General features: G+C 48.3%; 1 protein-coding gene across 2 annotated transcripts in view; it reads left to right on the top strand.

Annotated features, from left to right (window-relative positions):
- Nucleotides 1-21963, top strand: part of EYA2 (EYA transcriptional coactivator and phosphatase 2) — a 251928-nt gene that overhangs the window by 92448 nt on the left and 137517 nt on the right. For both annotated transcript variants that reach the window (XM_070589359.1, XM_070589358.1), the window contains exon 5: nucleotides 8071-8187. In XM_070589359.1, coding sequence (XP_070445460.1) covers nucleotides 8071-8187 — 117 coding nt within the window. The remainder of the gene's footprint in view (nucleotides 1-8070; nucleotides 8188-21963) is intronic.

Below are 21963 nucleotides of genomic sequence, written 5' to 3' on the forward strand. Positions count from 1 at the left end.
AAGACAAGGAGTGAGGGTGAGGGCCATAAGGAGGTTGAAGCGTATGGATTGTACATGAGGGATGGATGGCTCTCTCAAAGGAAAACACAGGGGTGGTATCAGAAGAAGGAGAAATGGGTGCTGGGAAGGCAAAACCACAGACCCACAGACCTGGACTCTCAGAACCTTCCTGCTGAGAGCTGGAGACTCGGTGAGCCAGGCTCGCCACGCACTGCTCGCCTGTCCCTCTGTGTTAGTCAGGGTTCTCCAGAGAAACAGAACCGGCGGGGTGGAGCTAGAGATGTGTGTCTAGAGAGAGAGATTTCTCGTAGGAATCGGCCCGCCCGACTGTGGAGGCTGAGAAGTCCCAAGGTCTGCAGTTGGCAGTCTGGAGACCAGCTCTCCAGTCTGAGCCCAGAGGCCTGGGAACCGGCAGGGCTGATGGTGTCACATCTGGTCCAAAAGTCAGCAGGCCAAGATCCAAGAAGAGCTGACTTTTCAGTTCGAGTCTGAAGGCAGGAGAAGATCAATGTCGCAGCTCAAGCACTCGGGCAGAAGGGCTCCCTCTTCCTCAGCCTTTTGATTCTATTTGGGCCTTCAACTGGTTGGATGAGGCCCACCACATTGGGGAGAGAACTCTACATAACTCAGTTTACAGATTCAAATGTTAATCTCATCCAGAAACACCCTCACAGACACACCCAGAATAATGTTTGACCACAGTCTGGACACCTCTTGGCCCCGTCCAGTCTAGTCAAGTTGACACAGAAAATTAGTCATCACACTGCCTGTGGTTTTTATTCATGCTATTTCCTCCCTTCTTAATTTGTGTGTCAACCGAAGCTCTTTTGGTAGCCTATGACAAAAATCTAGTGGTAATTAGATTAAGGAAATAGAGGAGTTTATTGCAAACTGAGCTGAAAAATCTTAGAGGACTGGCTTCAGGCAGTGTTGGATCCAGCTACTCAAGCAATAATATCAGGAATTAGTCTCTGCTCCATTTGCATGGGCTTTAATCTCAGGCAGGCTTTCCCACTGTGGTGCTGAAGAGATCTCTCTCGCTGGACTCCCATGGCCATCCCTGACCCAGACGCTGGGGCAGAGAAGATGGAATGCTCTGATCGGCCACATTTGGCCACATGTCCACCCATGGAACCAGGGGCCAGGTCAGGCTCACTCGGGAGAACAGATCTGAATATGAGAAAGTGTATGTCAGGAGTAGGACGAGGGGCAGGTGGAAACCACGGATGGCCAAGCAGACGGCTTTCCAATCCAGCCACATCCACGGCATCCGGGGAGAGACCATGGGGTGAGGGGCGGGAGACTCACCTCCCAGACCCAGTGCCCCTGCCTCCTCCAGGCCTCAGTTTCGTCAACCATAAAGATAATACGCCCTTCTCGTCTTCCCAACCGGATGACGTGGCTGGCGTGCAGGGACTGAACTTTGCCTTCTTTTCTCTCTCTCTACCTCTGCCTCGTTCTCTCGCTGGTTCATTCGTTCAGTATTGGGGCCCTTGCTGGGCATTCAGTGGTCCACGAGCAGGGCGGGCCCTGTGTTTGTGGAGCTTCCTGTCTAGATCGGAGGCTGCCAAGTGAAGGCTGATGGGTAATGTGGCCTTTGGCTTGTTTTTTAACCAGGAAAATATACTTGACATTTTTTAAATTAATGAACAATTTTAAAATGAGAAATGTTTACATAAGAATTCATATTTCTAATATCTTAAAAAAAAACAAATGATCCATGGGGCTGGCCCGGTGGCACAGCATTTAAGGCTGTGAGCTCCACTTCGGTGGCCCAGGGTTCACGGGTCTGGATCTCCGGCACGGACCTACACACAGCTCATCAAGCCATGCTGAGGGGGCATCCCACATCCAAAATAGAGAAAGATTGGCAACCAGTGTTAGCTCAGGGCCAGTCTTCCTCACCAGAAAAGAAAAAGATCAGGCAGCACTGGGCCCATATTTTCTGTGTCAGGAGTAAGTGGCTCTGAGTAGGGCTGTCCCCATTAGCCTCAGTTCGCCATGGTCCCCACCTGGCCCACATCACTTGTTTGAATTATCTGTCTGTCCCCTGAAGACATTTGAGTCTTCAACCTCTGGCCTAGAGGGGCAAAGAAATTTTTTAATTCTTTAAAATTTTATGTTATTTCAAATGATCACGCATGATATAAAGGAAGAGGAGGAGGTCATGGGAGAGAACAGAGCAAGGAAGAATCAAATGAGTTCCAATTAATTGAATTCTAATTAATTCCTAAATTAGGTTCCAGCAGGGAAGGCCTTTTAGAGGAGGTGCTGACCCAGCTGAGAACTGAGAGAGGACTTTGTGCAAGCTCAGGAGGGAGAGCATCCGGGGGAGGGGACCGCCCGCCGGAAGGCCCGGGAAGGCACTTGGCAAGGCCTGGGAGCCCAGTGGCTGGACACAGTGGGGGATGAGGTGGAAGAGGTGGGTGGAGCCTTAGAGGCCTGGGAAGGATTCAGGATTTTATTCCAAGTGAAACAGGAACTCATCCGCAGGTTACAAGCAGAGGGCTATGTGAGACAATATGGGTTTTTTCCTTTCTTTTTTTTTTTTTTTTTGAGGAAGATTAGCCCTGAGCTAACATCTGCTGCCGATCCTCCTCTTTTTGCTGAGGAAGACTGGCCCTGAGCTAACATCCATGCTCACTTTCCTCTACTTTATATGTGGGACGCCTACCACAGCCTGGCTTGATAAGTGGTGCCATGTCCACACCCGGGATCCAAACTGGTGAACCCCGGGCTGCCAAAGCGGAACGTGCAAACTTAACTACTGTGCCACCAGGCCGGCCTCGCAATCTGGGTTTTTAAGGATCACCTTGGCTGCTGTGGGGAGGTTGAGTTGGAGGGAAGCAGAGGAGAAACAGGAAGGCCAGCTGGGAGGCTGATAAGGCCTGGGGTAGGCCCTGGTGGAGGCCTGGGGCAGGGCAGTGGACATTCAAGAGCAATTCTAGAGGTGGCAGTGACGAGTCCGGTGGGGCATCAGAGGAGGCATTGGTTGTAGTCACGGTTGTTAAGTTGCCGCCGCCCACGACTCTCAGTGCTCCACATCCAGGAGTTGTTTTAATGCCCCTCAAGCCTACAAGGAAGTTCTTATCATTATCTTCCTTTGAGGGATAAATAAATGGAGGCTCAGAGAGGATAAATAACTTGCCCAAGGTCACCCAGCCGGTCAGCTGCAGAGGTGGAATTAAACCCTGGCAGCCTGGCTCTGGAGTCCAAGCCCTTAACCACTGAGCTCCCCGGCCCTGGCGTGCGTTCTGTAAATCCCAGGGGATTCCCTGTGACTCAGCTTCGCCAACAGGTGTGAGCATCTTTTCTATCTTTCTGTCCCTCCTGTGCTGGAAGACCTGTGACACAAGCACATGGAAGTTACCCTGCCTGGCTGACAGCCCAGAAGAATGAAGCCGTTGTATTTTTCAGCAAAAGCAAGAAAACTAACCCTGTTCCCAGACAAAACACAGTGTCAGGTGGAAATTAATTTGGTTCAAAGTCATTTTACCGTCTTAGTTACTGTCAGTCTGTTCCCTGACCCACAGCGTAGGAGGTGAGAGGGCACGTCCTCGGTTCACACTGTACCTCTGCCTCTTGCTGGTCCCAAGACCCCAGGCAAGCCACCTCTGTTTCCTCGTTGGTGCAGTGGGAGTGATGCTGAGTCTGGCCTCCTCACAGCTGTTGTGAGGATTAAATGAGGTCATCTCCATCAGAGGTCAGCTGCCTTTTTCTGTAAAGGGCCAGCTAGCAAATATTTTCAGCTTTGTGGGGCAGACTGTCATTGTTGCGACTCCCCGACTCTGCCACTGTAGCGTGAAAGCAGCCGACACTATGTAAACGAATGGATGTGTCTGTGTTCCAATAAAACTTTATCGACACAAATAGGCAGTGGGCCACATTTGGCCCATGGACCCGTACCCTTGATCTATATGAAGGGCTTAGCTCGCAGGGCCTGGCCCATGGGAAACGCTCCATCGATGCAGTAGAAGCCAGGCTGCCACACACACACGGGAGGTCCATGCCACTGCAGAATGACAGGTGGCATGAAAAGCCGTTTCCCTCCCATATGCCTGTGCCCGAGCAAGCAGTGTTTGCTCACTGTCTGGACAAACCTTGTTGAATCTTGTTAGGAAGTGTTTCTCATTGCTCCTTGGCAAATAGTAGTATTACCTTTGTTTAAATAGCTTCAGGGAAATAACACAATTGAGCAAACTAGAGACAAGGAGGTTGGGAGTACTGAGTATTTTTTCCCTCAATTTATTATACAACGTTTAATACATAGGTAAAAGCATAAAGAGTAATATTACCAACAGCCACAAACTGACCATCCAACTTAAAAAATAAAAAATAGAGGGAGGTCTGCCTCCCTTTCATCTCAGAGACGCCCACACCCATGGATTTGCTGTTTATCATGCTTCTGCATCTCGTTATGTGGAATAGGGATCAGTAAACTTTTCTGTGAAGTGCCTGATATTAAATACCCTTGGCTTTGCGGTCATACATTCCCTATCACAACTACTCAAGCTACTGTTGTAGCTCGAAAGCAGCCACGGAAGATACGTAAATGAGTGGGTGTGTCTGTGTTTCAGGAAAACCTTATTTAGGAAAACAGGCAGCACGTCACATTTGGCCCATGGGCCACAGTTTGCCACCCCTGATGTAGACTTATTTTGCATGTTTGTGGAATGAATGAATGCCCCGTGCATCACTGTTGTTGACATGCTTTCTGAAATGCACGCACTCACTATCGTGCTTCCAAGAGCTAAAGACAGCAAAATCTGTAGGTGGTTCCTGAGCATCTTATGGAGGCCTCCTTCTCTTTGCCACAAAGATATTCACGAGAAACACTTGGGGAGCAAGAGATCTGATGTGGTCAGACTGTCCCCAAACCGGACCTTCACCGGATTTCCTTTGAACTTAGTCTCTTGGAGCAGTGCTACTCATCTGGGGTAAAAAGCCCGGTAGTTGTTTTTTGCTTTTTAATTTCCAGTTCTTTGTGGACTGATACTTTGGTAAAATGCAATAAAAATGAATTACTAGAAAAATGAAATTAAAATAACAAAACAGTGATACAAAATAGAAGCCCAGAGATATGACCTTAGATGTCACACGATGTCAAGTTGCTACGAAAGTTTCTAGATGTTTCTGTACTTTCTCATGGTAAGCTGGTGACTGGTCCCTGGACACAGTTGGGCCGCCCTGATTTACAGGACTAAAGCCTTTCACGTGCTTGCCAGAGTCTCTTCCTTTCCTCATAAGTTAGAATTTTGCGATCCAACCACTTAGCAAACAAAAGGAGATGTGAAAACCTTTATTTTGTTTTCTTCCATATTTGTTCATTGGGCAGACATTTATTGAGCGCCTACTGTGTGCCCAGCAGTGAGGCAGGTGTGGAATAGCACAGAGGACAAGACAGGCCTGGCCCTGCCGTCCAGGAGCTCTCAGCCTAAGGAGGGAGCAGGCGGCAAACAGATGAACTGTCATGAGTTCCCTGAAGAGTGGGGTGCTGTGGAGGGGCTCAGGGGACAGGGCCTGACTTAGGCCATGAAAGGCCTTGCTGGGGAAACAACATTTAAGCTGAGAAATTGAGGATGAGAAGGCATCAGCCTGGTAAAGACGGGGATGGGATGTAGTGCGTTCCAGGGCAGAGAGAAGAGCATGTGCAAAGGCCCCGTGTCTAAAGACATCCTTGCAGTTTTGTCTGCATCTATTTAAAATGAAAAATTTATGTACCTTTGAGTCAGCAATTCCGCTTCTTATAACCAACCTAGACAAACATTCTAACATTGCGTGAGGAGGCACATCCATTCCATCCTGGGCTGTGATAGCAGAAACCTTGGAAGCACCCTAGAGTTCATTGTCAGGGGACTGGCTGCATAGGCAGTGATGGTCCTCACTTGGATTTCCATTCAGCCACTGAAATGAATGAGAGTGGCCGAATGCACAGCTCGAGAAGGGTGAGCGAAGGAGCTGAAGAAGGCAGGGGTCGGAGGCATGAGCCAAGCCCCTGTAGGACCTGGTCACCCAGAGAGTTTAGATTTTACTCCAGGTGCACCAGGAGGCAGCCTGCACCAAGTAAACCATTACCCGCTCCTAGCAGACTGAGCAAAAGAAGGTGCTTGTTGCTCTCATCATTGTTGTTACTGAAGTCTTGCACCGTCTACTGCATAAAGTCCTTTCACACCCGTTGGTAAGAGGCATCAAGAGAAGGAGAGGAAAACCTTGACTTCAGAGTTATCAGCTAATTGCGAGACCCCAGTTGAGTGGCCTGGCTTTCTGAACCTCAGTTTCCACATCTTTAAAAGGGAGCGAACAGTATTGCTTGTTTTGTGGGATGGTTGTGAGGATGAAAGAGATGTGTGCTTCTAAGTTCCCCAGTCAGAGCCCTATATGTTCATCCTCTCCCCTTCCTTTAACCTCCTGACAACCTTCTGGTGGGATCAGCATCTTATCTCACAAGGGAGGAGACTCCCAAGCTGGGGTTGGAGGAGAAACTGCCCAGGTCACCAAGTAACGAAGCGAACCGTCCAGGACTCCAGCACAGGCCTCCAGACCCAAACTCCATCATTTTTACCCCACTAAGCATTCGCCTCATTTATGGGGATGAATGAGTGAGAAGGAGGGAAACCACAATTGCAAAACCATCCCCGGAACTAGAAATGTTCTTTAAGGAAATGCAGACTTAAACAGCATTGAGATACTCTTTACAGCTATAAGACAGAGAAAGATAAGCAAAGTTTGATAATGCATTTGATGCAAAAGGGAAGCAGACACCCGCTTATCATGTGGAGAGGATGTCCGTCTCCCCTCCGGGGAGCACCATTTAGCAGCATCCATAAAAATTTAAGATGCTCTTGCCCTTGGACTCAGCAATTCCAAATACCGGGATTAACAGAAAGATGTACGTGTACACGAGGGGTTAAATGATGAGGCAGCCACACAGTGGAATACTGCACAGCCATAAATACAGAATAAGAGAGAACTTTATAAGCTGGTGGAGAATGATCATTATCACGTATTGTCAAGTAACAAAAGAAAAAAGAGGAAAATGTATAATGGTATAGACCGCTCCAGTTTATTTTTAAAAAAGAGGAAAATATATATATGTATATTGCACATACATGCATAAGTTTGTATTTGCACAGAACATGTCTGGAGGTAGATACAAGAAACTGGCAACAGTGGTCGCCTGTGGAAGGGGAGCTGGAGGTTTGGGGTCAAGGATAGAAGAGATACTTTTCTCTATGCCTTTGGTACTATTGGAATTTTCTACAGTGCATTTATTACATTTTCAATAAAAATACAACGTGTGGGCTACTGCTGGTAGCGCCCCTCCCTTCCCCAGCCAGTTGCTCGTGGAATCAGTGCCTGTGGTTTCGGGAAGCGTGTCAGATAAGCAGGCCCCCCCACGAGAAGGGTGGAGAGTGTGCCTTAGGGTTAAGTGGCATTTTCTCTGCAGAGGAAGGATGCTTCCTTTAACACCTTCGCCCGAAATCCTGATGGCTGTTTAAACCATACATGGCTTCACTCCATGGTGTAGGGGGTTGTAACTCACTGCCCTCAGGGGCAGGCAGGAAGCATGAAATGACCACATGTGCAAAATCCAAGATGCTCTTGGCCTGCCTTTCCCTTCGCCACTTTTGACAGTGTCTTAGAATGTAAAAAAGAAAAAGTACAAAAGCAATGAAAAATAGCACCTTAAAACCAGCCTCAATGCAAGGATCCATGGTGATATGGGAAACACACCAACTGGGGAGCTCCTGGGGGCAGGCTGTCGTCACATGGGAACACAGGCATGATGCCACTAGACCATCTCGTTGCTCAAGAGAGCTATAAGTCCAGATTTTTGGGTGAAATCTGCTGATTTTTTAAACAAAAGGAGCTAATTCAGGTTTTCCTTAAAAATACGCAGGCCAAGCAAAATATGTCTGTAGGCTCATCTCAGCTCACCAGCTACCAGTTTGCAACTCCTGGTTTGGAAGCTGATAAAATTGTGTGCTGTCTTGACTCGGTTGCTCTTCTGCAGGTGACAGGAAGCATCCTAATCTTATGTCCCTGGTGCTTCTTTTTCCCCCTTCAAAGGCATCAAGACAGAAGACAGCTTGAACCATTCCCCTGGCCAGAGTGGATTCCTCAGCTATGGCTCCAGCTTCAGCACCCCACCCACTGGACAGAGCCCGTACACCTACCAGATGCACGGTCAGTGTGGCGCTGCGGCCCCTCCCTGCTGGTCTCTAAGGCACCTCCCGAGTTGGGTGCCCAGTCATTCATTTCTTTATTCAGCTGATTTATTGAGCACCTACTATGTGCCGGGATCTATCTCAAGTAACAGAGTTACAGCGGTGGACAGAATAGATGTGAGAGCTACCCTCGTGGCAATTACACGGCAGGAGAGAGAGATTGACAGTCAAGAAGACAACAGATAAACTGGCTAATTTGGGGTGGGCTTGGGTGCAAGGAAGCCGATAAACACGGTGTTTGGATAGAGCCTGGTGAACAGCTGCAGGATCAGGAGCAGTGGGATATGGTAACTTTAGATTGAGTCATCAGGGAAGACTCTTGGAAGAGATGACATTGGACCCAAAGGGTCAGCCATGTGAGACCTGGGGGAAGAGCATTCCAGGCAGAGGGAAGAGCCAGTGCAAAAGCTGTATGGAGGGGAAATGTCTTGATGCGTTTGAGGCACAGAACAAAGGCCAGCGAGGCTGGAGCAGAGTCAGGGATGGAGGAGGGAGCCTTGGAGAGAGAGTGGGGCTGAATCACGCCGGGCCTTGAGGGCTGTGGGCAGGAGCTGGCTTTGATGTGAAGCGTGATGGAATTGGCAGGTCCACTGGAGACTCAGAGAAATGCCAGCTGGGGGAATATGGGGCAGGCGGGTAAAGGGGCTGTCATCCCGGGCAGCAGGTTCAAGGCTCTGCGTTCCCAGAGGGTGGCCTTAGAAAAGGAAGAAGGAACTCCAGTGGGTAACTCCCACTCCACAAACCCTAAGAGGCGGTGTGCTGGGTTCTCCTGTGTCCACCTCCACTCTTTCACCCTCCGAGAGCCCCTTCTCCTCTCTGGCGCCTCCCTGGGAGCAAGTTGGGGCTGATGCATGGAACAGAGGGTCGGTGGCAGTCATTTGGGGAATCCTCATCCTGGTATTTTATTCCTTTATGAAAGCTGGTTAAAATGACTACCAGGGGTCTGAAAAGTAAAATGCAAAAATGAAGGGCTAATGACAAGGTGGAGGACCAATGAGTGACTGTTCTTTTCTTTAAAAAAAACTATTTGTGGGGCCGGCCCAGTGGCTGAGTGGTTTAAGTTCTGCGTGCTCCACTTCGGCGGTCTGGGTTCGCAGGTTCAGATCTCAGGCGTGGACCTACACCACTTGTCACCCATGGTGTGGTGGTGACCCACATCCAAAATAGAAGGAGATTGGCCCAGAGGTTAGCTCAGGGCTAATCTTTCTCAAGCAAAGAAAAGAAGACGATTGGCAACAGCTGTTAGCTCAGGGCAAATCCTCAGGAAAAAAAACTATTTGCAAGTATTGTCACTTCATCTTTTTAATTAAGGAAACAATAAAAATGGATGTCAAGGGCAGCCTTTCAGGAAAAATCATTGAGAAGGGACGGAAAATGACTTTAGGGTATGCAAGAGAAAGGGGATGATGAGCATTAATGCCCAGTCCTTGGAATAACTTCCAAATAAAGATCTGCATCAGAGTCTGTTGGTGACACCATCAGCTGACATTGGCCAGACCTTCGCCGCCTGCCACGTGATGTTGCTGGATCTTATACCATCTTCAAGATGCTCCAAAGGATTGGTGCTGGTCTTCTTCCCATTTTACAGAAGAGGAAACTGAGGCATCAAGGGAATGACTTATCTGCCCAACATCAGGCCAAGGAATTTAGATTTGACTGCAATCAAAGGGACTGAGTGGAGTCTCCTGGGCGTCTGGGAGAATCCCAACCCCCCCCCACCAAAAGCCCGCACTCTTAGCCATGGTACTCTCCTGCCTCCTCTGCCTCTGCTGTCACCTCTGCCTCCCCACAGTGGCCTTCTGAGTTCCACTGAAGGACATAAGCTGCCAGGACCCATCTCCAAGTGGGGAGTGAATTATGATTCTGATCCCAATAATAAAGACTTAGAAGACCCTGAACTTGAACTTGCTTTTGGGTCAGTCTAAAACCAGGTTTTTCCAGCTCGGCCAGTAGAAACGGAACTTACTGCCTCAGAGCTTCTGAGACTACAGAGGGTGAACAGCAAACACAGTCCACCCTCCCCCATTCTGGCACCCCTCCCCCATTCTGGCACCCCTCCCCCATTCTGGCACCCCTCTCCCTGCATAATAAGTGAGTTGAGTTATGTAGGAGTGGTTCCCCATCCATTCATTCGTTCTTTGAGTTTTATTGAGCACCAGTTCTATGCCTGGCACCCTTTTGGGCTCTAGGGTCACAGCAGTCAACGAAGACAATTAATTCCCCCATAGAGAGAGATGGACATTAGTCAGTTAACAAATAAATAGATGGTTACAGATTTTGATAAAGCTTGTGAAGGACAAAATCAGGGCGGTGTGATGGGCAACGGTGAGGGGAGTGGTAACGGACATTGCCCAGCTTAGGGAGACCCAAGGCATGAAAAAGGAGCCAACCACCTGAGCAGCTGGGGACAGGTCAGCCCAAGCAGAGGGAACAGCGAGAACAAAGGCCCAGAGGTGGAGAAGGACTCCAAAGGAGACTGATGAATCTGGGCGGAGCGAGTAGAGGAGATGAGACGGGAAAAGGGAAACAGGAGCCCTCCTGGACCAGGACATGGGGAAGAATGTTATTTCTTCTCTGGTCCTTACAGCAGCTACATGAGGTGGTACCGTCAAGCCTGCTTTACAGATGGGGAAAGTGAGGTTCAGAGAGAGAAGGTGACATGCCCAAGATCACAGAGCCAGTAGTGTTCAGAGCTGGGATTCAGACTTGGGTTTCTAGAATACCAGAGCCTGTGCTGGTCCTTCAAGTGCTATTTCCTGGACTCCTCAGGACTCCTCAACTCTGCGTACACCATTCCCCTAACCCTCCAAATAGCCTGTGAGGTGGGTTCCAGCATTACCGCCTCGTACAGGTGGAGACACTGAGGCACAAAGTGGTAAAGTAACTTGCCCAAGGTCACAGGGCTGGAGCAGTGGGATTTGAAGCCAGGCAGTGGCACTCCAGAGCCCAGGCACGTACCCCCCCCACACTATACCCCCTCCGCACTCCACGCTCCACACTCCATCTAGATGATGATTCTGCATGCCTGAGTCCTGGCCTGGACCCCACCCCCGACACAGCCCCCACCAGCCCCTCAAAATCGAGACGTGTCTCCTGCTCGCTTCCCACCCGACCACAGGAATAATCCAGGTTATTTTCTTATTGTCCTCCTGGCCCCGATGCCAGAAAGGAGCAGCTGGACTTTGTCCCAATTAACTGCCGTCAGTCTAATGCTAATGGCCATAAACTGCTCTTGAGACAGCCCAGGCATTTTGCAAGCCTGACATAGTCGTCCTGAAGGATTTTTTTCAAACACAAACACACAGAGCGCTCACACACCGTGCCCATGTGCTTCCTATTAACTTTTTTTTTTTCGAGTTGCTCCAGAGGAGAAATAAACCCTCAGACGGCTCTGCGCACATTTCAGAATGGAAGACACAGGTCGGACTTCGTTTTCACGTGAAGAAGAGAATGAAGAGGGAGGTTGAGACTGATGGAGTTTTAGGCCCGAAAGCACTGACTTGGAGGGAAACTGGTCCACATTTATGAAGCTGGAATGAGACTTTTTTCCTTTATAAGAATTAAAATCATAATTTTGCAGAGGCGAAAAGAACTTCGGTAGGGACCACCCCGTTGTTTACAGATGAGTAAACTGAGTCACGGCAGCACAATGGCTGGTGTCCAGTCATAGAGCAAACATTCGATAAGCTGGGATGCCTCCCCCTACGTCTTTTACCTAGTCTCAGAAACTTCCAGAAACTTCCGCAGAGCCAGCGCCCCTCCATCCCAGATTTGAGAGCCTCGTCTGTTTGGATAACTTCACTGGCCCGCCACCGAACGTGCAGTCAACGTAAAAGAGAAGAGTTCACGGCACTCATTTGGCCTTTGCACGGTTGTTTACTTTCTTTTTTTAAGTTCACCTGAGGGTTTTTACAGCTGAAATGTGTTTCTTACGGGTTTGGTTTTTTTGGTTTCTTTTTGGCTTCTCCCCCTGAAACACTGCTATTCACAGAAATGACCGCAAAGATTAAAAAGAATAGGAAAAAACACCTTGAGAGTGTGTTCCCAGAGCTCGCTGGTCCCGTGGAGGGGTTGAGAGCGCTGGACCTGAGCCACAGGCAGTCTGGACATGTTCCCCACCCCCAACACGACTTCCACGAGGCGCTTGACTTCTCTGTGCCTCAGTTTCTCCATCTGTAGGACTGGCATCGCAGCAAGAGAGATTACCTCATGGGGCCATCGTGGGGACTAAGTGGAGTGACTTGTGGGCACACCGGATGAGGCCCATAAAGATGGGGTGTCCTTGTTATCGTTCCCATTGTTCCTTTGGTAACATGATAGTTTAAAGCAGTGACTCTAAAGTCAGGCTGAGTTAACTTCCCAGTTCTGCAAAGTACCCCCGTGTGACCTTGAGCCTAGTTACTTCTTAGTCCCTTGGTTCCTCCCCCTGTAAGATGAGAATCCCAAGTGCATCTGTGCATGGGGCGTGAATGAGTTAAAGGATATGAGTGTTTAGAACAGCCGCTGGCACAGACTAGTGCTCTACAAATGTTAACTGTCATTATTCTCATCCTAATTTCAGGTTTGATGGTCTTTGTGCTTCCCAAATTCACTTCTTTTCCCTGAACTCTCAGTTTTAGTTAGTGGTCGCGGTAAGAGAAAAGAGGAAGACTAGTTTGAGACTGTTGAGCTATCCACGTCAGCAGAAAGCCTCCATCGGGTGAACTCTGCGTTATAGGGGAACTTAAAACAGTGGGACCCTCTCAATGGGAATCCCTTTTGTATTTACCAAAGGCCAGGGAATGTTAGTCCTGGAGCTCAGAACCCAACATGAGCCATTCAGGAGCAACATGGAAATGTGTGGTTCAAGGATGCGTAGGAAAATTAAAAGTCCAGCCAAAGGGTTTGTAAGCCAGTGATCTCAGCCCGAGACCTCCAAGGCCAGTTTGTGTCGGCTTCCTGAAATCTGGCATTATCTCTGGCACCAGTAAGCTGTGACTTCGGACAAGTCACTGAACTTTCATAATCCAGTGCTCACAAGTGCTCATTGAACGAATAACGAGGTCAGAGAAAGTCAGGGTCAAACGCATTTGGTAAACAGTGGGTAGCACCAAGTTAACAGGTGTCTTCACTGCAGGACTTTCCAGAGCCTTTGCAGACTGATGCGCCTTATGACTCACCAAGAATGGAATCCAGCAGTCAGTTTTCCCAGGTAGATTTGAACAGGGGCCCTCTCTCCAAACGAATGTTGTGTGCTCACTCAGAAGCCCTGGATGTGATGATCTTTAGGCTCCTTCCTGTATTATAATTCTTTGATTCTCTAAATTTTTTAAAGTTATGAACATGCATGCATTCCCTTTTTTCTACATTTTAGTTTATTTTTTTGCTAAGACATAATTCACATACCATAAAATTCATCCTTTTAAAGGGTACAATTCAGTGATTTCCTATATTCATAAATTTCTGCAGCCATCACCACTATCTAATCCTACAACATTTTCATCACCCCAAAAAGAAACCCCATGCCCGTTAGCCATCTCTCCCTATTTCCCCTCCCACCAACATAGTTCCTTTTGTAATAAGAAAAAGAGATGTGTTTAAAGTTACTCTTCCTTTATATTAATTTTTGAGCAGGTTCTACATTTATCTAGTTTAAACATCTACAGAAATCTTTATCCCACCCTTATCCCACATCCGCTCAATTTCCAAACCCCCAATGGTTAACCACTTGTACTAGGTTCTTGTGAACCCATCCAGAGTTTCCTTTTGCAAATATACACAAATGTGCACGGAGTCTATTATATTGCATATTTCTGTGACAAGAATTTACTCATAAATGATTCATAAATATGGAAATGATGTCAGTGTAACTCGGAAGTTGCATTGGTTCATTTGCTTTTAAGATTTTCTCCTTATCACTGGTTTTAAGCAATTGAATTTGATGTGCCTTCGTGAGTCGTCTTCATGATTCTAGTTCTTTGCATTCACTGAGCTTCTTACATCTGTGAGTTTATAGTTTTCATCAAATTTGGAAAATTTTTGGCCATTATGTCTTCAAATATCCCCCCATGTCTTCAAGTTCACTAATCTTTTCTTCCGTGGTATCTGATCTGCTTTTAATTACACTCGGCATTCTTTTTTTGGTTTCATTCATAGTTTTTTATCTCTAGAAGTTTGATTTGGATCTTTTTTAATATCCTGTCAGTACTTAAAGTGTCCAGTCTTTCTTCCAGCTCCTTGACCAGACAGAATACAGTTATGTTAGCTGTTTTAATGTACTTATGTACTGAGTTTGTCATCCGTGTCATTTCTGAGTTTTCACTGATTCTTCTGCTCATCAAGGTCATATTTTCTCCTGCTTCTTTGCATCCCCAGTACGTTTCAATTGGATGCTAGACATGGTGAGTTTTACCTTCTTGGGTGCTAGATATCTTTATATTCCTGTGAGTGTTCTTGAGCTCTGTTCTGGGATGAAGCTAAGTTATGTGGAAGTGGTTGGAGTCTTTGAATCTTGCTTCGAAATTCATTCAGGAGGGCAGAGGCGCATTTGGTCTAGGGCTCTCTCTACCTAATGGCTTTTTCCCATGACCCAGGCAGACCTTTCTGAGCCTTCTACCCAGTGCCCCGTGAATTGTGAGGTTTTCCAACCTGGCTGGTGGGAACAGGAGCTGTTCTTGACTCTGTTATGAGCTCTGAGGATTGTTCCTCCTAATCTTTTCACATGGCTCTCTCCCAGCCTTGAGTAATTTCCCCACAGGCATGTGCTAATCGGTACTCAGGTGGATGCTCCGGGGGAAATGTCTGCAAGTCTCCAGAGCAGCCTCTCAGTGCAGATGCCTTTCTTTTTGGTACCGTACTCTGTGAGTTCTAACTATTTTGGCCTCCCTGGACTTGTGGCTGCATCTCTTCAACTCAGAGTGACAACTGGGTGCCACCTGGGTCCCCTCCCTGGAAACTCTCCACACTGGGGCTTTCCTAAGGCTCACCTCTTCTTTCCACTCTCTCAAGGATTGCTCACTTTCATTGCCCGATGCCCAATGTCTTGGAAATCTATGGGGGGTTTTGGGGTTTTTTTTAAAGATTGGCCCTGAGTTGACATCTGTTACCCATCTTTTTTCTTCTTCTTCTTCTCCCCAAAGCCCCGCAGTACATAGTTGTATATTCTAGTGGGTCCTTCTGGTTGTGCTACGTGGGGCGCTGCCCCAGCATGGCTTGATGAGCAGTGCCATGTCCGCACCCAGGATCCAAACTAGTGAAACCCTGGGCTGCTGAAGTGGAGCGCACGAACTTAACCACTCAGCCACAGGGCCAGTCCTGGAAATCTAGTCTTTAAACTATTTCATGTGGGAGGGTAAATCCAGCCCCTGTGACCCAGTCTTGGCCGGAAGTGGAGGTACTCCTGCACTGGTTCATTTGTGTGTTTTCCCAGCACATGTGGTAACAGCAGCTGAATGCAAAATACGTAGCACAGTGAAAGGCAACAAGCCTGGTGGGAATACAGTTCTGTGCCTGGGGACGCATGCTCTCCCCTCATTTTCTTCTCCCAATCTTTGTGCATTTTCCCCTTGTTTCCATCATTCAACACCTCCATCGTCCTTACATCCCCTTCCATCAAGATACCATCGCCTCCTTTTTAAAGCAAAGTCCTCTATTTAATGTGGCACTTCTCTGTATATTACTTATTTACTTATTCATTTTTTTCATTGTGCTATTATTTTTGTTGGGATCGTTATTGCTTTTGTCAATGCTCTGGTTACAAAGTTGCATTGTTTCAGAGCATTCTGCCCCAACCCTCTTTTTTCCTATAAGCTCCAATATTTTAGTGCACGATTTTGCACAACACATGGCCTTTCAGGAAGGCATTAACATGTATGGCAGAAACACTTGTGTATATTCTGATTTTCATAGGTAACATGCTATACCCACTCTTCCACACTTTGCTTTCTTCATTTAGCTATGTATGTTGGAGAATTGTCTGAGTCAGTATATAGAAAGAGCTTCCTCGTTCTTTTCACAGGTGCCTATTATTCTGATAGGCCTTCAGTGATGTGTCTGTCAGATGTAACCAGCTCCTTGTTGGGTGTTTCCAGTCTTTTGCAGTTACTGCCTCTACAGCTATGAATAATCCTATATGTGCATCATTTTGTTTTCCTGCAAGTATTTCTGAAGGGCAGGTTTCCAGAAGTGGAATTCAGGGCCAAGGAGCAAGTCTGTATTTAAATTTGGTAGATATCTCCAAGCCACCCGCCACAGGGGATCTACCGGTGTGAACTCCCAGGCGCAGCATCTGAAAGTGCCTGTTTCACCAGCTCGGTGCCATCTGGTTGTTGGGGCTTCTGCCAATCTGATGCATGAACAACAGCATCTCAGTGTAGTACTGATTTGTAAGTGTGTCTTATGGGGTTGAGCATCTTTCCTGATCTCTGACCGATTTGTGTTTCCTTTTCTGTGAACTAAGAGATTAGACTTGAAAAACTGTGCCAAAGGAGAGCAATGAGGTCTTAGGCATACCAATATTTAAACATATTATAAAGTTTCAATAATCAAAACGGCGTGGTTCTGGTATGGGAATGGAATGGTGGACTAGTAGAGGAGAATGTACTGTACAGAAAGACAAAACATATCAGGGAATCTAGCATTGAGGGCAGATGGCGTCTTAAGTCAGTGAGAAAAGACGGAGCATTCAATGAATGGTGTTGGAACAACTGGTTAGCCATCTGGTGAAAAAAAAAGATCCACCCCTATTACTAGATACCAGAAAAAAAAATCCAAGTGGATTAACAGTTAAAATGTCAAAAGTAAAACCATAAAAGTATTAGAATGAGAAGGAGCAAAATTTTTATAACCTTGGATTGCAAAAGGCTTTTCCAGCGTTGTCTCAGAGATCCAGAAGCCGTCAGTGAGAAGATGGACAAGTTTGACTATGGATTTTTTTTTTTTTTCGCATGGCAAAGAAGACCAGAGGTAAAGTGAGAACAGCAAAAACAAACAAGCAAAACAAAAAACAAATGGCAAACTGGAAAGAAACAATTGTATCTCAAATCAGAAACAAATTGTTACTCTTTTTTAGATTATTCTGCAGTTCTGTGGATTGAATTCTGTGAGTTCTATGGATGTGGTTCCTCTAAATTAGAGAAGTGAGCAGGTACAGTGTTACAGGGAGTGGTGGGGACTGTGGCAAACTGGAGGGAACATGCCCATCAAAGCTGGGGGCGGGTCTTACTCAGCTTCAGCTAGTTGCTTCCACACTAGAATGGGGCCCTGCAGAGCCCAGATATTTCCATTTTTGAAGGTAATCCTCAAAAGCATATTTTAGTGTAAAATCTCATTCTTTTTCAATATCGGCAACTGATTTAAACACTGTCTTTAAAATACCTTGTGAAGCAGACAGACACGTATAAGGCTGGTCTCTATGCCTTTGTCTTACGATCTGGTTCCATATTTTCTTAACTGAACCACTGGTCATGGAATGACACCAGGAATGGAAGGAGAAAATGACAAGCCAAGTGGTGACTTGGGGAACTGGAAAGATCGCCCCTTTTGCTCCCCACCTCTGGCTTGTTTCGTCAGTGAGGCGTGTCCCCAAGGCCTTGAGTGATAGGCGTGGTCATAAGTCAGTTGGAGCCCAGTGGCCTCCTCTTGGTGAATTGGGTTATTTCCTATTTCTTCGTGGCAGCAGCGCCTTTCAGGCTGTCCCAGCCCAGCCAGTTTGGAGCAGGCTGAGTCGGCCTGGTCTCACTTTGTCGGTCAAGGCAGGAGCCAGGCTTGGCGCCTCTTGGGTTCCTGGACTGAAGTCAGGTTTCCTGGTGTGAATCAGCAAGTCTTCTGCACGCGACGCAGTGGGTGGGTTTTCCAGCACGTCAGCCCTCTCGCGCCGTGCGGCGCCTCCACCCCGGTGGCCACCTTCTCATCACCGTCACGTGTGTTGGTTCCTGCTTGAGCTGAAGCCTTCTGGATTTAGGACATGTAGAGCTCAAGTGAATGGTCTGTGCCTCTGGGTGTATAACAAGTTTGGTCTGGTCACCCCCATCTCCAAAAGCTGCTGGAGACGACAGACGAAAACAGCTGGAGAGACTGAGTTAGTGTGGGGGTCAGGAGGGGGTTCAGTAAACAACAGTTTACTCGGGCAGTGCTGTCCTGTAGACCTTTGTGTGGTGGTGGAAATGTTCCATAAGTCTCTGTCCAGCGTGGTAGCCACTTGCCACGTGTGGCTGTTGAGCATTGAAATATGGCTGATGCAACTGAGGAACCGAATTTTTGTTTAATTTTAAGTAATTATAACATAAACCTAACTGTGGCTACTGGCCCCCATACTGGCAGCCTGACTCTAAGCGATGACTAAAAGCCAGCTCTTAACCTCGTTACTGCAGCGGTCGGGGAGGGTAGTTGGTAGGTATTATGGACTGAATGTTTGTATCCTCCTAAAATTCGTATTTTGAAGCCCTAGCCCCCAGTGTGATGGTATTTGGAGATGGGGCCTTTGGGAGGTGGTTAGGGTTAGATGAAGTCGCAAGAGTAGGGCCCTCTTGATGAGATTGGTGTCCTTGTAAGGAGAGGAGGAGAGAGAGATCTCTGTCTCTCTGCCCTCGGACACACTGAGGCAAGGCCATGTGAGGCCCAGCGAGCAGGCGGCCTCTGAAGCCAGGGAGAGGGGTCTCCTCGGGAGCCAGGTCAGCCGGCACCTCGATCTTGGGCTTCCAGCCTCCAGAACTGTGAGAAATACGTTTCTGCTGTTTAAACGACCCAGTCTGTGGTGCTTTGTGACAGCCCCAGCTGACTAGGACAGTAGGTGTTTCTGAGATGCGCAAAAGCAGAGGCGGAAAAGCTGAGAGCTTGGAACGCTTTTTTGTTTCTCATTGGAGATGCTTCACCTCCTTCTCTGCTTGCCCCATAGTGAGAGAGATTTTCAAGGCAAAGCTACAGAATGGGGGGCATGAGAAGCACAAGAAGCCCCCCAGGGGTCTGCATGTGGAGTTGAGAGCCTGTGGGGGCAGACACTGGTGCCTTCAAACGGCCATTCCTCCAGCAGATTCCAGTGGAGCGGTGTCTCTGTGCCGGTGCTGTGCCAGGTGCAAAGAACACAGAGGTGAGCGAGACAGATGTGGGCCCAGCTCCCATGCAGTTCACAGCCCAAGGTGGGGAGACAGGCAGTAATCAAATGATGGCACAACACGTGTAAAATTGCACCCATAAAGTGCTAGGAAGCAGAGCCAAGACGGACGCTGAGACTTCTGGCTCCAGCCGTGTTCTCTTCACTCTGCCGCTGGCCACAGACCAAGATGCCTCGGGAGACCAGCCCACAAGGTCAATGTGTGGGGCTGACCGGAGGGGACCTGTGATGAACTGGGAGTCCTGGTCCTATTCTGTTAAAGCTGATTTTTGCCATGCAATGTGTCAGTTATTCCAAATTAAAAAAAAAAAAAGAGCCAGCGCTAGTGGTCTAGTGGTTCAGACTCAGTGCTCTCGCCGCCATGGCCCAGATTCGTTTCCCGGTCGTGGAACCACGCTGTCTGTCTGTCAGTGGTCATCCTGTGGCGATGGCTCACATAGAGAACTAAAACTCAGGGCTAGGATACACAACCATGTGCTGAAGCTTCAAAAAAAGAGAAAAACTAGGAATCTGGAACTTTATAAGATACTTCCCAATTTAAAAAACTTAAATTGGTGGCAACAAATTAAAAGAACTACTATGCAGGCCAAACAAAGCACGTGTAGACTGGATTCTGCCCAGAGGCCGCCATTTTGCTAACCAAGCCTGTCCTACACCGTAGAGAGAGCTGTTATCAGGGCGAGGGACTCTGAGCCCATTCTTCAGGCCGTGCCCTCCAGGAGCTGACCGTCCAGCCCATGGGGAGTGCTGACAGCCAGCGTCGGCACACAGCTCCCGGGTACCTTGTCTCTTGGGCTGTCTCTGTGGTGCTGGTGGAACGAGGTCATCCATTCATTCGACAAATATGGACGGAACCGAGCAGAAGATCCTTACCCTCCTAAAGCTAACATTGTGGGGTAGGAGACAGATCATAAAGAAGAAAAGCAAGTAAAATATATACTATGTGAGATGGTGATAAGAGTTAAGGGGAAGACTAAAGAAACAAGTGCTGGGGTTTGCGATGTGTTTTTAGATAGAGGGATCAGGGAGGGCTTCACGGAGGAAGAGAGAGTTGAGCACAGGCCTGCAGAAGGTGAAGGAGGGAGCCGTGTGGCCCTGTAGGGGAGAGCAGTCCAGGCCTCACGTGCTTGAGGAACGTCAGGATGGCCCATGCGGCTGGAGTAGAGCTAGCGTGGTGGGAGAGAGCGGGGGAGGGCCGCTCCGGGGGCTGCAGGCTGTTGGAAGAACTTTGGTTTGTGCTGAGATGAGGAGCAGTGGAGGGTTTTAAACAAGGGAGCGACAGGATGCGTCTTGGTTCTAACAGACTCCCTCTGGCCACCGTGTAGAGAATAAACTGTGGGGACGAGAAGGAAAGCTGGAGACCAGTGAGGGGGCGACCCCGGTAGTCCAGGCGAGAGATGACGGCTTGGCTCAGGGGTGACGGTGGAGACCGTGAGAAGTGCTCAGATTCTGGGTGTGTGTTGAGTTTGAAATTGACAGGAATTGCTGGTGGGTTGCGTGTGGGGTATGAAGAGACGGATATGGCACATGGGAGGATGGCACGAGGCTGGAGGGGCACCGTGACCCCAGGCGTGCTCCCTGTCCAGCATCCAGACTGTGAGAGAAGGAGGCTCCTGGTCTGCCTCCCTCCATGGTCTGGGGATGGAGCTGCATTTTCCAGCCGTTTCCCTTGGGGAGTAGTCGGGGCCTGGGCTGAAGGGCAGTCTGGACACCAGGGCTTACACCCGTGGTTCTTAACCCGTCAGATCCAGTGCCCCCTTCTTACAGCAGGTGTCCTAGAAAGCCCTTTCGACATCTGGAAATTTAATTCATAATAATTTAACCCACTTATACATAATTTTTAAAAGTCAAACAGAATGACTTTATTGTAAAATAAACAGTTTATAAACTGTATTTTTGAACATGTGACTGCCCAACACGACCACACTAGATGACACTCATACGAACTCATGAGAATGTGGCTGACGAGCTGGGCTACACGGGCAACAGAGACACCACCAGCTGTGCGGCCATCAGCAACGTGACTTTCCAGCGGTAGACAACTCTTGGTAAAATCTGAACGAGACAAAGGACAGCCATCCTTCTACTGACAGTGGTGGTGTCCTCGGGAAATTGCCCTGATGCAGTGACAGCCTCCAGGGACGTGTTATCCCAGAGGGCATGGGGATAAGATGCTCAGATATGGTGGTTTATTAAATCGATTTAAGACAAACTGAGAAACGAGGGAAACAGATGGGCGCTGACACATTGAGGATAGGGTGCAAGGAGGTGGGAGGGCCGCACGGCCTGGATCCTGGGCTCTGTGTGTGTCCTGTGTCTCTCGCAGCACAGTCAGCCTTCCCCATGATGGCGTGTGGTCCCTAGGACCAGAAGTGAAGCTGAACGAGGGCTCAGCAGGTGCGAGGTGCCTGGAGCCAGTCGCTCCTGCTGTCTGGGAGACGCACAGAGGTGGCTCTGCCTAGCCCCACTGCAGCACGTCAGGTCACCCTGATGGGCAGCTGCGACTTTTAGCCATGTTTCTGGGACAGAGGACATGTGGGGCCAGCACAGTGCCAGAATGGTTGTCACCAGTGGGGGACGAGTTTGGGGTTGACATGACTGTCCCCGTAGAGGTGGCGCGAACAGCTGCTTCTTACAATTAAAGGT

This window comes from Equus przewalskii, chromosome 21 (genome assembly GCF_037783145.1).
Source record: "Equus przewalskii isolate Varuska chromosome 21, EquPr2, whole genome shotgun sequence".
Taxonomy (NCBI): domain Eukaryota; kingdom Metazoa; phylum Chordata; class Mammalia; order Perissodactyla; family Equidae; genus Equus; species Equus przewalskii.